General features: G+C 39.1%; 1 protein-coding gene across 1 annotated transcript; it reads left to right on the forward strand.

Moving 5' to 3' along the window:
- The first annotated feature begins 2,297 nt into the window (after window positions 1-2,297).
- Window positions 2,298-10,784, forward strand: LOC309496494 (uncharacterized protein). The gene is made up of 6 exons (XM_082166478.1): window positions 2,298-2,488; window positions 3,180-3,243; window positions 3,494-3,596; window positions 3,918-4,108; window positions 7,206-7,328; window positions 9,283-10,784. Exons 2-6 carry the CDS (start codon window positions 3,197-3,199, stop codon window positions 9,878-9,880), a joined length of 1,062 nt encoding a protein of 353 aa, XP_082022604.1. The 5' UTR covers window positions 2,298-2,488; window positions 3,180-3,196; the 3' UTR covers window positions 9,881-10,784.
- Window positions 10,785-17,767: the final 6,983 nt, after the last annotated feature.

Below are 17,767 nucleotides of genomic sequence, written 5' to 3' on the forward strand. Positions count from 1 at the left end.
TCAAGTGCTCAACTGTATTCTGAAACCATAAAGGTGTTGCTCTCGCTGTTTAGATCCACTATTAAGATGCTGCCTTGTTTGAACTCCTCACCTGTAAAATTGGTTGGGAATATAATTTTTATTTTATTTTTTAAATAGAGCTAGTTTAACTTACCGCAATACTCTGAGTACTGTTTAATGTGCAGGTCTCTCTTTGAGGATATCTGTAAGCTGGGCAAATTAACACCATCATACATCTCACCGTATAGCTGATCAACGGGTGACTGAAGTTTGAATCCGATACCCTGGAAATCACAGTGTGTATAATGCACAATCTAGGTTTATTTGTGTAGTCATGTATGCACAGCGTTTACATTCATTGAAGTGTGACAGTACGGCAATGTTCCTCCGTAAGAAATCAATAAAAGGCTCATTGCTGCCTGCATCCAAATGTCATTTTATGGTCTTTCTACTACAGTTAGAACCATCATAATGGCTGATGCATATTGCTCAAAAAAATGACGAGCTGGCTGAAATTGCCAGTTCCAATCTGCTTGGCTGACTTAATTCGACTTCTGGAAATGAAGGCACACAGATTTTTTTATTCTTTTTTTTTTATTAGCACTTTTGAGGAAGAACTGCTCTGGATTTGATTAAAAGGTTAGTAGCATCACATTTTTGTTTTTAGGCTCATAGTAGCTGTAGTCTATTTAATTCAAGTCTGAATTAATCAATACTTAAGGACAAATATAAAGTCCATACATGTTTTCCATTATTTTTCGTTTTTATATACAGCTGTTCATGGAGACTGCTGCACTATTTGAATGCATTGGCCAGAATAGTCGGCGGTATGGAGCAGATATTGCGCTGCAAGTTAAAAGTCTGCTTGTGCAACACTGCGACACTGTCACTTTGAGCACATCTTCAAAATTACCAAGATTTCATCATCTTGTATCAAACGGCTTAGAATTTTTAACGTGAAATCAAAATTTACTCTATTTGGTTTCATTTGTGTTCCTGGCAGTATTGTGGTTATCAGTTCCTATTAGATTAACTTTGCTATCATCATTCAAAGTAACTTGGAAGCATGCTGGAATTCACTTAGTGCAAGCTGGCAATTATTTTATGACCTGGTCAGCTCTGACGTCTGTCCTCAGTCAGTCTGTGTTGATCATTAGAAAAACAAAGCGACACTACTCATGCATGGTGAACAAGCCGTGGCAATTCATTTTTATAAGCTAAAAAAAACTTTAAAACATCATCATGGCAACATGCCACAGAGGACACAAACAGGCTAATATGAGGGCAGAAGAGTTCTAAACAGGGTTTTGATCTGCTTCTAGAATGCTGGAAGCATGAAAGTACATTAGCAGTTTGTCATCGCTTAAATGAACCCACTTCCAATTTGCACGCTAATGAGTCACGCAAATGCTATTAAAGCCCAATTTACAGTGGCCTGATTTGCATCAGAGGTGTGAGGGCTAATGCACAGACGTGATCGTTCGCTCATCAGGACAGATGTAGGCCGGCACAAGGTGTTCACACTAATTTTAGACATTTTACAGCTGTCAAAACAGATAGATAGATAGATGTCACAGAAAGTTATCAACATTTCAAACAATGTTTTGTCAAAAGCTTCCTCACTTACAAAAGACAACAGGAAGCCTACGGCACAGTCCTCCCTTCCAAACCGTGTATATATGTGATCATATTATTGTGAGCAAGCCAAAAAATGGGCTAATCATCATTACAGATGAAATGTGTTTTATAATGATGACGAAGTGTTTGTCTGCACTGCCCTATGGGAGAACGCAGCAGGAGGCTGTAAAAAGCACACTGCAGATTAATGATTCCCTACTGCTGACAGATCCTCCATGGCCCGCTGAGCAGCTGCTTGTAGCTGCTTTAAAGCCTGAAGCTTAATGTTTCACCTCTAAGCCGGATTTAAACAATGCAAGGAGACCTCACCCCCTACAGGGGAATATAACTCATATCATCTCACTAATGACACTTACACTAGCTACGTGCCACTGTAAAGTCTATGCACTGACAAATGTCTGTATTTAGTTTCTCTGAACTGGAACGCGATCATGAACTATATTGTTGGTTTAGATTGGATGAAATGATGTGAGCTCAATTTGTGGCCGGGTAACCAACTTCAAAAGATAAGTTAGGGTGACTCTTTTACTGTATTAGCCTTTATAATGTTGTGCAAATAACATAAAATGATCTTTATTATTTTGAGTCATCATTCTTTGTTTGCTTCTGTTCTGATATAAATGACCCTTTACAAATCATTTCAGAGAAAGAGGTTGTTCTCAACTCTGTGTGGGGTTCTGGGACACAGCCACCCAATCAACAGCGGAGAATTTTGTTGTCTTGGATTTTGACTGGTCTGTTAAGGTGGTCATGGTAATGTCCTGACTTGCAGTGCTTTGGATTGTCCTCAGTGTGAGGCGGTGGCCAACCTTTCCACTGAACGGTCTTATTGATATTCCGCATTCCCATGGTAAGTTGTATCATTATCTGATGTTTTCCCAAACATTACTGATGCCAAAACAGGATATTTGTAAGTCTAAAGTACTATTGTTGCACTTCAAGAAGTTATGTTCAATGAAATGTGTTGTTATCAGAACTGAGAGGTGAATATGCCAATGTTTCAAAGCTGTGCTAAACAGTGCACATTTCATTACATTATTATATTGTTTTATTTGTTGTTGCCTGCAATGTCAGAATACACTAATTTCTTTAGTTTCCATGCGTAATCTTTAATCTGGCACTGAAAAATTTCAAATGGAGAAAAAGGAAATACGAGGTTAACGCGGAGGGAAATGGGCCGGCAACATGCTTTATATTTCATGGTAGATTTTGTGTTTGATTAATGTCTTAAAGCATGAGATTGATTTAAAACAATCCTGATGAATCAGTAGATGAATTATCTCAACTGTGGCTAAAATATATTTTCAGTGCACATGCATTGAATTTATGCAATGAAATACCTATTTATATGTTAATGGACTTCTTGAAGACTAATGGAATTCTTGAAATCCTGTTGGTAAAGATAAAAGCCGAATCATTGCTCAAGAATATCTCTAATTAAACAATTATTTATAGAAGGGAGAGGTTTGGTAATATAAATTAAAGTTAATTTGGTATGTGAATATCTTTGTGCTTGTGTTCTAACAACTTGTTCTTTTAAGGGTAAATAAGAATCAGGATGGGCTTTTCTGGTAAAGGCCTTCCCATGGATGGGAATGGAGACTGGTAATATATATATATATATATATATACACATACACATACACACTTTAATACACGTATATGACTATAAATGGCAAGAACAAACAAACACACAAAAAACATTTACAGCTTTAAACATCATGCATGTTTGAGGTTAATCTTCAAGAGTAACTCTTGTAATGTAACTTACTATTACTTTTAGTGTAAATCTATTAGTCTTATTTGTATCTCTTATTATGCATTGATATATCCAAATCACTTGCTGTGTCAACAGGCCCTCCAACAAAATTAGGAAACACAGAAGCCAGTCCCCTTTTCGTGATGTTTCACCTGTACCATCACATTTCTCAGAACCGGTCTCATTCCTGCAACATGGGGTAAACACTGCAGAATTATTAAGACCACTGACCATTAACCTGTATATTTGACAATTGTATCTGGTAGACAGTCTCCTACATTAGTACCTCGTATCACTCCTCACTATTTTCTCCTATAATAAAGAAATTTCAACTTACATCAATTTATTTTGAAAGTAGGAGCGTAACATATGGGATAAGTTGCAAAATACAGCCCTGGATACAACATGATCCTAATTGTTTATTTTGCAATAATGACTGGCTAATTGTACATTATCACACATTATATGGCAGCTAGAACCTCCCATGTATGTATGCACCAACCCTGCTTGTTTTACACAGGATGTAACGGCCAACCTCTCCCGTCTCCCTGGTGTAAGGGGGCCACTCAGGGATGAAGATGACGACGATGATGTTCGGAGTCACAAGAGCTTGCCAGCGGTGATGACTACATTAACCCTCCAACCCAGAGACAAGAGGTCATACAGACATTCTGAGAGTCGCATCAATTTACCCCCTCTCATAAGCACCAGGTACTGAATACAGATCATTCCAGGGCTGTGTTTTGGTCAACTTTTTTATGCCCGTCCCTCTGTCTCGTTCACTTGGATGTATGTCCTTGCTTACATTGCAAGAGTGCCCACTACTGGCAGAACCCTTGTAATAGGTTTAAATAGAACACCCTGATCCTGGAGGGCCACTGTCCTGCAGAGTTTAACTCCAACTCCAGTTTGACACACCTGAACCAGCTAATCAAGGTATTACTGGTATACTAGAAACCTCCAGGCAGGTGTGTTAAGGCAAGTAGGAGCTAAACTCCGCAGAACAGTGGCCCTCCAGGGGCCTCATGTATCAATCTTGCGTACGCACAAAAACTTTGCGTACGCCAGCTTTCACGCACACGGTCGTATGTACTAACAGTGAAATTAACGCGAGAATGTGCGTTCCTCCACGCCAATTTCATGTCTGGCGTACGTACATTTCTCATTGTTTTTGTCCGTTGGCGACTCTTACAGGCAATGAAGTGAAGTTGCAAACATTACACAACGAATTGTTCTACAAGTCTATCGCACCACCACCTGTGGGAAGCATTGCTATTAATTTGCAATTTATAAAATAATTGACATATATTGTCACACGAGCCTTATGGGAATATTCTATCAATTATGCAATTAGGTAAGAACATATAAAAGCATATGCAAATTGATACAACCCTTAGTCTATGGCAATGACAGCTTTGGTTTAATGTCCACCTTTATATCAGACCATTTCTTTTTAAGGTCATTTAGGGTAGACTGTGTAGCATTTGAGACATGTGTACAGTTGAGACACCTTAAATAACTTGCGTTCGCAGCAAGCACAAGTTGTGATTTTTGCTGTGCACGTGCGTATTAGTGTCCTCTTTGATCGTGGGAAATTTGAACAACGGACGCATCTCCGATCCGAAAATATCGGGAAAAGTTTTTTTTCTTCTAAGATGACGTTCACTTCACCATGCACTCTCCACGATGAATAGCTTATTGTCCTTATGCAAAATCTAGAGAAATGTGCGAGGTGGCCAGCGGGGGATAGTTGAGACACATATCTACTGTACCCCCGATAGAGTTCTATTAGGAAACACACTGTTTAGTTATTCAGTGTTATGATAACAGTTTAAACGTCGTAATTAGCCAGCATAGGACGCAAATGAAAATAAAATGTGATATTTGTGATATTTAAACTGTGTATTATTAATAAATATTGTTACATATCTTGTTCCTGCTTTATACATTTTAACCAGTGCTAATTTAAATAAAATGAATGAATATAAATGGATGAATAAACAAAAATGTTGCCCAATTGTTATTTTCTTTATTTGTCTTTATTTTTTATATTTACAATGAATGGTTAGTTACCTTCACATCATTAAAAATGGGTGTCTCAACTGTACCATGCACCACATATGGGTACAGTTGAGACAAAGTTGAGACAAAAAGCACCTTATTTTTATGAGCTAATTGTGGAAAATATAAACTACTTGTGGGTATTATTGATTGATAATATCTTAGTCTACAAGCTAATGAAATGTCATGTGGCGTGTCATGTGGAAATTAACTTCTTTTCAGTGTCATTTCATTTGCCAAAGTGGACTCATTACCATATTTAAATTAATTTAATTAAGGGAGGAGACTGGGTGGGGCGTTGTGCTCGTGCATGTGCGCTCAATTTTACGTTAACTGGGATGTACAAAGAGAATATGCGTGGGATCCTTCGTACGCAGAGATTCATACATCTGGGGTTTTTTGTGCGTACGCACATTTACAGCTTTGTCCGTACGCAATGTTTTAGTATGAATTCAACGCAAGTCTTTGTACATGAGGCCCCTGGACCAAGTTTGGACACCCCTAAGCCCTTGATCACTTGTGGGTAAATTAAAGGGATAGTTCACTTTGAAATTAATTTTTGGTATGTTTTAGCTTACCTCAAGGGCATCCAAGATGTAGGTGTCTTTTTTTCCGCAGTAGTTTCAATTTTGATATTTTTAGGTCAAACCGTTCTTGTCTGTCAGTCATAATGCAGGTCTATGGTCATTATCTCAAAACACAAGCACAGAGTCCAAATTAAAACAATTCCCCGTCGTCCAAATTAAACAATTCCCCATCGTAAGTACACATTGATGGCCTAAGACACGAAACGAGCGGTTTGTGTGAGAAAACGAACAGTATTTATATCGTTTTTACCACTTATACGCAGCCATGTCGAAGTGATCTGATCTAGATCATAGATATATACACACTAGATGTCGCCTTGTCTACGGCAGTTCATTGGAACGAATGTCTTTAAGGCGACATCTAGTGTATATATCTATGCACCAGTCTGCGTACACGTCAGATCAGATCACTTCGACATGGCTGCGTATAAGTGGTAAAAACGATATAAATACTGTTCGTTTTCTCACACAAACCGCTCGTTTCGTGTCTTAGGCCATCAATGTGTACTTACGATGGGGATTTGTTTAATTTGGACGACGGGGAATTGTTTTAATTTGGACTCAGTGCATGTGTTTTGAGATAATGACCATAGACCTGCATTATATGACTGACAGACAAGAACGGTTTGACCTAAAAATATCAAAATTGAAACTACTGCGGAAAAAAAGACACCTACATCTTGGATCCCCTTGAGGTAAGCTAAAACATACCAAAAATTTATTTCAAAGTGAACTATCCCTTTAAGTGCAACCTCTGCTAGTTGCTGTTACTATCGTGTTGCTTTGTGTTCTATGGATCTGCCTGAAGTGCACATATGAGTAGACTCCCTCTGTCAAAATCAAGGGGTCAAGAGTCTGTCCAAATAAACTTCCCTCGTCCACTTGACGAAGTTGAACGCATTTCAAAATGGTGGCAGGGATTCACCCGAGGGGAAGTGCTTAGGAAAAGTTGCGAGAGCCATAAGCGATATAAGTGGTTCACTTTGTAAGCAACATGTTTTAAAGGAATAATTCACACAACAATGAAAATATTGTCATTTAATCACCCTCAAATCTGAACTATTCCTTTAATACAGACTTTGTACACCACTAATTGTTTACAAATGGCCAATTGTTATTCAGTGGCATAATGTTCATTGCTGAAACGTATGATTTACCAGGTGCAGTTTGATTGTGAAAGGCACTGGATGCAAAACGGTCTCCAAACTCCCACCAATCACCAAATCCAGAAATAATTGGAAGGAAACAGACCCCCCGAGACCTCCATGTAGGTCTGGATGCAGGTATCGCCTCCCTTTTTCCATTAACAACCACCCTTTGCAAGTACATTTAATGTACATTGTATCTTGCTTCATAAAAAAGGTCATACCACTGTTAACTTAAAACCGTTAGCTCAAATCAACCACCTATTGTTCATAAAAAAGAATTAAAAAAAATTAAAAATCCAGGTCCAGGAACTCAGTAGGATGCAAAAGTTAATAAGCCTTTATTGTTTTAGAGGGCTAAAGCATTACAACACCAACAAATCAAGTCATACTTATAGTTGCATTGATTTCAGGTGTGCCACTCTGGCACTTGCAACACAATTTATTGGCCACTAGAGAAAACTTGGCCAAGAAATTGTGTTGCAAGTGCCAGAGTGGCACACCTGAAATCAATGCAACTATAAGTATGGCTTGATTCTGTCTGTTTGTTACCAACACCCTGATGAAGGCCAGTGGGCCGATACGCGTTGGTGTTTTAATGCTTTAGCCCTCTAAAACAATAAAGGCTTTTTAACTTTTGCATCCTACTGAGTGCCTGGACCTGGATTTTTTTCCCAATTCTTTTTTATGAACATTTAACCCTTCCACAAGCACCAGAGGATACAAGGGATACCAGCAGCGCTCCAGTTCCCCTTTGTCTAGTCAACCACCTATTGACTAGCCATCTAAAACCTGACAATAAGAACAGGACTTTCCAGCAGAATTCAGTACCCTTCGCTTTTAGGCTAGAGGAAAGTACAATTATTTCATACTTGTCAGTGTAGGCAAGAGGCATGGCTTGACTTCGTTCTGCATTTGGAGCGCTGTTAAATTTACAGAACAAAAATGAAAAGGCACAGTCAATATCTCGCCCGGCAGATATATGCAGAGTCATTTTCAGCTTATTAATGATTTAAAGCCTGGTTAGTCTCGGCATCATGTGGGAAGGTATTTTTCTGCTTCCCTCATTTATTTGAGGCTGTGAGGTGCGAGGGAGAGAGAGCAGAGATCAGCACTGAGAGGCAGAGAGAGGGCATGTAGGTTTCTATTCAATTACTATCAGCCCCCACAGCCAGGCTAATAAACTGAAATTAAAGTGTCCCAATAAAGTGGATTTACACAGTGCAAACAGCTACACAGTCAGGTCTGGTTGTAGTGCAGAGAGTATGTTTAAATGCCTATCTCTGGTAGACATGGCACTTATGTGAATTAAGAGCAAGGAGTTTTAGATTTGTCTCCGCTTGCAATGAGTTTCAGATATGTCTCCACTTCCCAGGACCATCACTGATGAATGCGATTAGTAACAGAAATGGTAATTGAATCTTAATGTGATTGAAAACCTGATAACCTTTCCTGTAGTGGAACTTTTTGCGGTGTACCCATAGTCAACTTGGCAGATAGGCTTTGGAATAGATAGTGACATCGTTTCAGAAAAAGAGAACGCTTTAACTAAATAAATATGTGGTAAACGATTTGGACAATTTTAATTGAATTCTCTTCCAAATCTCATATCTGTTGCTTGCACCTGACCCATGTTTCTTTCATTCTTATACTGAAAGACAAACTCTGCTGCTAAACCTTTCTCTGTTTAAACAGTACATTTCTATGGGTTTTTAGTGCATTGCTACAAGGTTGCTAAAGTGTTCTGGGTAGTTGTTAGAGTGTTTTTAAGTGGTTACTAGAGGGGTCTGAGTCATTGTTAGGTGGTTGCTTACTGGGCCAAGTCTGTAAGATATTCTGGTCACTAGATATAATTTGGTCCCTCCTCCAATTTAAGGCAGCTCAATTTAAGGTATCATTCTGGTTTGTAGCACAACATAATGAACTCATGCAACATACTTTAAGTTATGCAACAAAGTTAACAAACCACTAACCCTAGCCTAAGCAAGCATCTGGTTCATCAAAGTGTACATGCTTATTAGTTTTATGCATATAACTAGTACATATATATAGTATTTCAACATCTAATTATTCTCATTCTCTTGTGAAAAAGGCCGGACAAAATGGAATTCCTTTCAGCTAAACCTGCTCATGCATTGATGCATCCAAAAATTGTACCTGTCGGGCAGACATCTCTGTCTGTCAATGTGCACACTGTTCAAGGAAATGGGCCCTGCTTGCTTCCTGCCAAAGCCTCTGGAGTGTCCCCGAGATCTCGACTTACTTTCCAAAGTCCTGTAGTGCAGGCAGTGTACCCTATCAGTCCTAACACCATGCAACAGATGAGGCAGACTGACAGAGCGTGCCAGCCCCTGAGGTCTGTGCTGAAAAAAGCGCCAAACAGAGGAGTGTTTGACTGCCCACTGGCAGCCCACCTGCTGGAGCCATTTTCTGAGTTCCAGGAGCATCTGTGCCGCCAAATCCTACACTCTCCACTGCCTTATCGTGCAGCTCTGCCACAGGTCCACATTTCTTGTCACCAGGACCAGGTAGATCTGTTGCCTGCACATAGGGGCCCATACAGTTCCCTGATGGAACGCACCATAGAGGTCTGCAACTCCCAAGGACAGAAGCTTCCCAAAATCACCATGACCTGCCCGACACCTTCTCCAAAACGCCTGTGTCGCACAGAGATGAGGCATGCGGCTTGAAAGGCAAACCAAGATGGCTGCAGAGTGAACTAACAAGCTAAACAAGGGAAATCAAAAGCTAATATTGCTCTGCGCAAAAAGGATCACAGAAAGTTCACCAAGATCACAAATTCATTTTGTTCACGTTAAGAGACAATAAAGCCAAAGCCGAGACATCTGTCCAATCTCTTGGCACTTTTTCTGCTTTTAAGTGATTATTGGACTCATGGTCATAACCCTCTCCTGTGCAAAGCTCAAGTTATTGCTGTATCACCAATCATCTTTCTTTCTTTTTTTCCCATGGAAGCCCTAAGGATCATTAAAACAGATTCATTGCACATTTTAAATTGATCTTTCAATTCTTTCAAAACTTTTACAATTTACAACAAAGTTACAATTGCCCCCAACCTCATTGCCATGAGGAAATATTGCATAGTGACTAAAAAAGATAGAAAGAAATCAGTTTTTCTTGAAAATTTCTCAGGCAGGGAATCGATTGCACTTTTTCTAAGGCATAAAGAGAACTTTACTGAGGATATGTTGAAAGTGTCATTGCTTTAGCCTACATATGAATTGAATACATTTTGTGTGTTACAATTGCCCTCAGCCCAACCCTCTGATCATATACCATATAAAGCTGCCATGTCATTTAAAAGTCAGTTCTAACCAGTATATCATGATTCTAAAATTTTACTTTTATCCTGGTACTGTTGAAGAGCAAGTTATTGCTAATGATTATCTTTCAGTGACAACTTCTACATTCTGAGGATAAATTCTTATTGTGCATTTCATAATGATTAAAGGGACATGGGAACTTAACTTGTTCACATTTATTGCTAAATTCAAAACAATGGTCCCATGACCAGCATCGTTTTTTTGACCCAGCACTGTGCTATCTTGCAGAAATAAAAACATTCAAGTTAAAGTGTGTGTTTTTATATTCTTGTCATTGTCCTTGTTGTTCATGCCAATGACAATAATGATAATGTTGAAGTAATAGATATATAAATTCAATATAAATCACATCACACAGCATCAAAATAATTTTTTTACGTGGATATTTGCAGATTTACACTGCCTACACAGCCAAAACTCTTGTCAATAACAACATGTCAATAAAAGTGTCAATAATAAAGCTCATTAATTATATCTCCAACTAATCATTTCTGTTAAAAGTCATTGGAAGGACACTTAATTAAAAGTGTAAGTGGCAGTATTGTGGTTAATCATTGATTTGCCTACACTTACAGCAGGCATGGCTCAAACATGTACAGCGAATTACAAATTCCCAGAAGGACTGGACACCAGGGGTCTGATGATAGCGTTATCTACAAGTACCATTGTGAATAATGAATGTAATTGCTGTTACTGAATGTGAATGTAACTGAATGTTACTAAGACACACACACACACACAATTCAAAAATTGCAAAGCATGTGTGTGATCACCACTGCTGTTTCACCAATGAAGTCAAAGCAGAATTTTCGCATTCTTCATTCTTCAGTCATAGCACATGAAATAGAGTGCTTCTGAGGTTTCACAAGGAATGGGACTTTGATATTGAAGATGACAGAAGTGCTTTGCAACTATGAGTGCTTAAGGCTAGGACATGTGTAACAATCTCTTTTTCCAGCAGTAAGCAAACATGTCACAACATGGGTCTTCAGTGGCCCAGGCTTAGCTTCATTGCTCTGTCTGTGTGTGTGTGTGTGTGTGTGTGTGTGTGTGTGTGTGTGTGTGTGTGTGTGTGTGTGTGTGTGTGTGTGTGTGTGTGTGTGTGTGTGTGTGTGTGTGTGTGTGTGTGTGTGTGTGTGTGTGTGTGGCCTGTTTCTCAGGTCCCTGCTGTGCTTGTGTATGGGTGTAACAGCTCCCTGGTTTCACGCTTCGATTATCTGGTCAGGCATTACCCATGGTTGCATTCCCCCCACAGCCTTGTCCCAGCTCTGCCTGACCTTTTTCTCTCCAACTGACAGACATTCCTCTCATTCTTACAGGGAATAACAGCAGGATGGGCCCGGATGTTGAATGCACTGACCGAACTACCAAATTGGCATTACAAAAGTTGTCAGAGTATTGTAAATTAGTATAATAATAAAACATTCTCAGGAAATCTATAAGCAAATATAGTAAGTCTACTCCTGTTTGAAAGTATCACCAGGGGAAAAACGTGTCTCCAAATAAACCTGTTAGCCAACATGTGCTAGAATGTATTTTCCACTAGAGGGCATAACAAGCCCTTTCATGGCACACCACAAGGGTTATATTGTGATTTAAAAAATCAGGAGTGCATGTCACTGCCACACCTGTGCATTATCTCTGTTGTGCCTGAGACATATCCGTGTTTTTCAGTTGAGGCGTTTGTGTCTTACTTTTTACACATGTTAACTAGTCTCCGATTTCATATGTTAAGGACCATGTTACTGGACCTTCAGAGAAACAACTCAAGATTGTTTCTAAATGGTCTATATTGCAGGTTAGTTTTTAGGGTAATTAGTAACACTATACAGTAAGGTAATTAATGCATTAGGTATCATGAACATTTGAATGAGCATTTTTACAGCATTTCTTAATCTAGGTTCATATATTGTTCATTTATAATATATTAATGTTAATTTATACAACTTGTATTGGTATGTCTAGAAATTAGTAGTATTTAGAAGTATTATCAATTTTAGTTAATTATAACTAATGCATAAAGGTAATGAATTGAACCTTATTGTTAAGTACATTAAAGAGTTACTTAAATATGTTTAGTAGTTTTAAGCTCTGCAATATTGAATAGGTCATTAACTATTAACAGTTACTTTAGGGAAAAGTCAATTCTGATAACAGACATTGAATAAACTTGTTCTTAATTTATTATTGCAAATTAATTGACCAATATCTTCTGATAATTTTAAGAGATGTTCAGCTTTCAGAAAAACTGCCTCTGCACCCTTTTAAGCATTACACAACCCTGAATAAGCCCTTATTTAGGACACAATCCAAGAGACGATTATCCATGCTTGTAACTTCTGACGCAAACGACAGCTTGCCTCAATAATTTGATAAGCTACCTGAAAGTTCACTTGAAACAAACAGAAGGGGCAAAAAACAGTCCTCAGGTCAAGTTAAAAGTTTATGTAGAGATATTGCCCATAAGGAAGCACAAATAAAATGTTAGTCCCTCTAAAGTGTTCTGTGGGAACCTATTTCTTTCAGTCATAAAAACACTTAAGAGGAAGTTAAACCAAAACAAATAGTCAATGTGTATTTCGTAGCTTATCTTATAAGCGGACCAAAAAACTGTTTTAAAGAAATGTTTATTATTTGGTGTATTTTGGCATATTGCTATTGCATTTGATAAATCCATCAAGCCACTCAGGGTAATGTGTTAAAGTGATTTTTAGGCACAGTGCACAGCAGAGTATCTAAAACCTGTTTACCCATGATAAAATCAATGTAACGAAGGCCCTCCAGTGCCTTATTTCTCTATTAAACAAACATTGTGAGCATCTGATGAAACAGTAAAATTCCTCTGGTTTGAATGTGACTGTAAGAAAGAAACATACATGTATCAACAGCTGCAGTACATTTACAGACAGCTCTCCTATGCCGAGGTCATTCATCTGCCTATCAGATTTCTAGTGAAATGTTAGGCTTACAGCCACAGTTGCTACTTCAGTATCAGACCTGCCTTTAAAACTGGAAGGCCACCATTATGGTCACTCAGGCACACGCTTCAAATCACTTACAATGAGGTGTCAATCCTGTGCATATGCTCAGTGTCATATGATCTCTACCAAAGCATGTGTGCATGTTTATATACTTACTCCTACATATTATTGCCTATCTAAGGCCATCAGGAGCTTTCACCACTGGTCTGTTTTCACTCTGCTGTTTGTAATCTATAGTTTGAGCTCCTCCTCTGATCCATCCTAAAGTGACATGCACCCGCGTGCTGGAACAACACCTATTCACAGAATACTGCATCATGCAATCTTTATCTCTCAGAGGGACCAGCACCTTTTTTTTGTGCATAGTGAGATTTTGCACTGTGCCAATGTGTCCATGTAACTTTCTATATTTGACTGCAAGCACAGCAGTGCCACAAATTACCACCTCAGCAGTCGGTATCAATTCTTGGAGATTACGACAGTGTCAAATCTGTAACCAGAAGACCTCTCATCAGCAATAACCAGTAAAAGGGTTGCATATGTTTCTAAAAGTAGCTGTTCCTCTTTCAATTAAAATTTCTTCAGATTTTCTTTTTTAAATAAGAGCCACCAAAAGTGGATGAAACTCACAACTGCTCATCAAAAATACACGAGTATCTGCATCCAACTGGATAAGAGCAAGAAGGTGAACAAGAACTATAAAAAACAAAGCCCATACAACTAATGGAAGGCTGCATCTGGTTATTTGAGTTGCATTTCATACTACATAAGACAACCAGTAAGAATTTACAATAAGGTGCAGTTGTTTAACATGCATCAGGTATGAATTATGGACAGTAATGTGGATGCATTTGTAGTTATTTAGCAAACGTTGTATTGAGTTACTGGAGTAAAACCATATAAAGACCAAGCTCATCAAAGCTTGGCAGTGTGAATTGTGAAAAGTGATTCCCATTAAAAAGAAAAGTGCTGTCTATCAGTATAATCATTGCTGATAAGGTTTGTTTGCATCATAAATTGAGGTCATAAATGTAGATGGTTGGTTCACCGTTCATGTTTTGACACGCACAGGATCACTTTGGTGTCTTAGAGAGTGCAGGTCTGGGTGAATGGGTTCATCTGGATCGCGCTGTGCATGGGGCCTGTTTTTGGAACCGCATCATTCAATGAGTTTCATAAAAGCCTTTGCCAAGACTGCCAGTGCAGATCCCCCATGTCCGTCAGCACATGCTAGGCGCTTGTCTTTAAACGGCTGCGTCCTCTGTGACTTCCACCGGGGCCTGATGCGCCGTGGGCCAGAGATAGCTGACCAAGCCATTTATTTAAGGGTCTATCTCCAAGTGTGCATGGTAGTTAATTTCCACCATATTAATTTAACTTAGCGCAGATCCAAAATACTCTGGGTATTTTGGACTAGATTGAGTTGTTCACTGGGCAGTTGATGTTTTATCAGTGGCAGTGTGAGGTGAGAAATCACATGGACTTGGCAAAACAAACAGCAATAATTTATAGCAGATGTCCTTTACAACCTCTTAAACAAAGGACATGATTTTATGTACATTACTGACTATTATAGATCTATTGACTATTGTGTGCTACATACTAATAAAGACATTATCGAAAGTAATGTCTGGAGTCTTACCCCCTGTAAATAAGGGGGTTGGATTTGAGAAAACTGTTTGAAAACAGTCATTATTTTTGCAATTCCATTTGGTGATGCAAGTGGTGCAGAAATGACATTGCAGCTTTATTGAGAATGTGGCTTTCAGTTTACACAATATCTGCATTTAGCTCAAATTTCCAACAAAATGTGTTCTACAAATCATATGATCTGTGAACTTCATTTGAATGCAACAGATTTTGCTATGAGTCTATAACAGTTAATTAGACAGTATTGAGAACACAGCTAAACATCTGTCAAGGACTCAAGGACGCCTGTAACGTCATCAGCTCACGTATGAAGTCAATGCACTGCAGTCTCAAAGCCCCTTGAGAGTCAGCGTAGCTAATGAAATTATTCTCCAAGCCTCAGGATAAACAAACATTAAAGAACAGTGATAGAAAGAGTGGGAAAGTGAGTGGAATACAGATTAGCCTCCTACTGGGTAAAGCCTGCTGTTTAAAAGGAGACACAAGAGGTCTTGTCACCACTCCGTGAACATCATGTTGATAAAGGCGATGTAACTAACTGCCTGATAGTTACATCAGATAATCAGTGTTGTCATGACATTATCACTGCAGAGTCATTGGGCTAAACATTGCTGTGGTTCATGAGCAAAGATAGAAAATTTCAGGTTCAGTCTTGCGCTAGCTGAAAAACCGCCATTGAGATAAATGGGAACCCTGAACACAAAAAATGTTAGACAAGCAGAGAGTGTTTCTGTATAGCTTTCTATATAACTGGATAAAAAGTAATGCCCATCCCCCTGGCTTTTTTTCTGTTTACAAAACCAGTGTCATCAAAAAGAAACCTATTTCATTGATATCTGTTAGGGAGTAGAGAAAATTAGACTGTGTATTTCCATTAAAAAGTTGCTTAGAGCACCTTGAAATAATTGTATGATGGAAATCATCATGCATGCTAATTTAAGTCCAACTGAAACACTTGGCAACTTTAAAACTGCCTTACTTTGTGGGTCAGTCAGTTCTTTGAGCAATTCAAAGAGTCGTAAACGACCACAGGGTTGTCGCTTCAACAACAAAAGGTGTTTGCCCTGAAGGGCTATTTCAGGATGCGTAGTATTCAGAGAATGGCTGCACTGTTGATTCACCTGCATCTACTGTGAGTCAGCTTTATGAAGGCCAGTGAGAAGCCCCTTACAGCCTGTCAATCTGTCACTCTCCTTGAGTGTGTGTATAAGTGTGTGTGTGTGTCTGTGAGAGAGAGATCACTCCTGCAGAGGTAAACTAATCCTGCCCTAAAGAAAGCCTTGCACCCAGAGTAAAGAGCAGAAGGGACAGCTGGATGGGGTTAGTGGGTGTCTCGCCGTGCCATGAAATGGCTGCCAAAAATAAAATGATTTGTTTCTCGAGGTTAAGTTAGCTCGCTTGCTCCTTTAAGGCTGTTAATATACATAGAAGGATAATCTGTTGGCCAAAAAGGCAAGTGAAAAATTTTCTTCTTTTTTAAATTCTCCCTCTAGCTTTCCGAAGCAGATCAGGGGGACAAATATAAAGGGTTTCTGGGAATTGCGTGGTATTTGCAGGGCGGCATGCATGGGGCAGGGCGTGGAAGGGGACGGTACAATGTAGCCGGCAGGCATTGGAGGTATTTCTCAGCTGATCTGTACTGTCCGGGAAACAGGTCACAGTTACAACCCCTGACCTCACAAGGGTGGACACCCAACCTGTCAATCAAATTGGCAACACCACACCCCTGACTCCTAATCAAATAACTCCTAAATAAATAAACAAAACACAATGAACAAACAAAGCTAAGCGTTAAGAGGGCAGATTGTATGCTTTACATGTAACTAAGCAACAAAACAGTGGGTGCTCATGGGAAAACATGTCGCACAGGAGAACGGTTTGGTGAAAATCTGTTACGTAATCTTTAAATGTGAGCCACTTCTTACAGTTTGTGATCAGTGTAATGAGTGTAACTGTATAATTGCTCTGTGTGACTCAGTTATATTAAGGCTAGGGACACACCTGAGGTTACTGTGACAGCTCGTATGTCAGTAAGTGTACTTCATGATACTGTGAGGTTAACACGTGGTTAGGGCAAAGTGAGTGTCTTAAAGGTGGATTAGTTTTAAGCTGAATTACTGGACTCCTCGCTGTGCAGGGCATACACTTGGGTCCATGGGGAAAACTTTGGCCTTGGGATCACGGTGGGGATCCATCTGTGCCGTGAGGATGACATGCTACTATATACGCACTGTTGTACAGACACCATGCCCCCATAATAGCACTGTGCCATCAAGCTAGAGACCATCAGCCTTTATGATTTCATAGTAACGACAGCACAGATGGTCACAGATGGCAGGGTGGCACGGAAAGACGCAGACCCTACCAACTTTCTGATTAGTTTTGCATTGGACCTCACACACTTCATTTGTGCACATATTCTCTTGGTTACCTTTTGTAGTTTTGAGTTTTGATGTAAAGGAGAATAACTTTGAATTTCAAACAAATTGGAGATTATTTCAGTAGCTAGTATTGTTTTTTTAGAGGTGCTTGTTATGACCCTAAACTGCGCTATGGATATCAACGAAACCTTACTTTTTGAGGTTTTTTTTTTTTTCACAAA

Source organism: Leuciscus leuciscus (genome assembly GCF_965113295.1).
Source record: "Leuciscus leuciscus genome assembly, chromosome: 4".
NCBI classification, from domain to species: domain Eukaryota; kingdom Metazoa; phylum Chordata; class Actinopteri; order Cypriniformes; family Leuciscidae; genus Leuciscus; species Leuciscus leuciscus.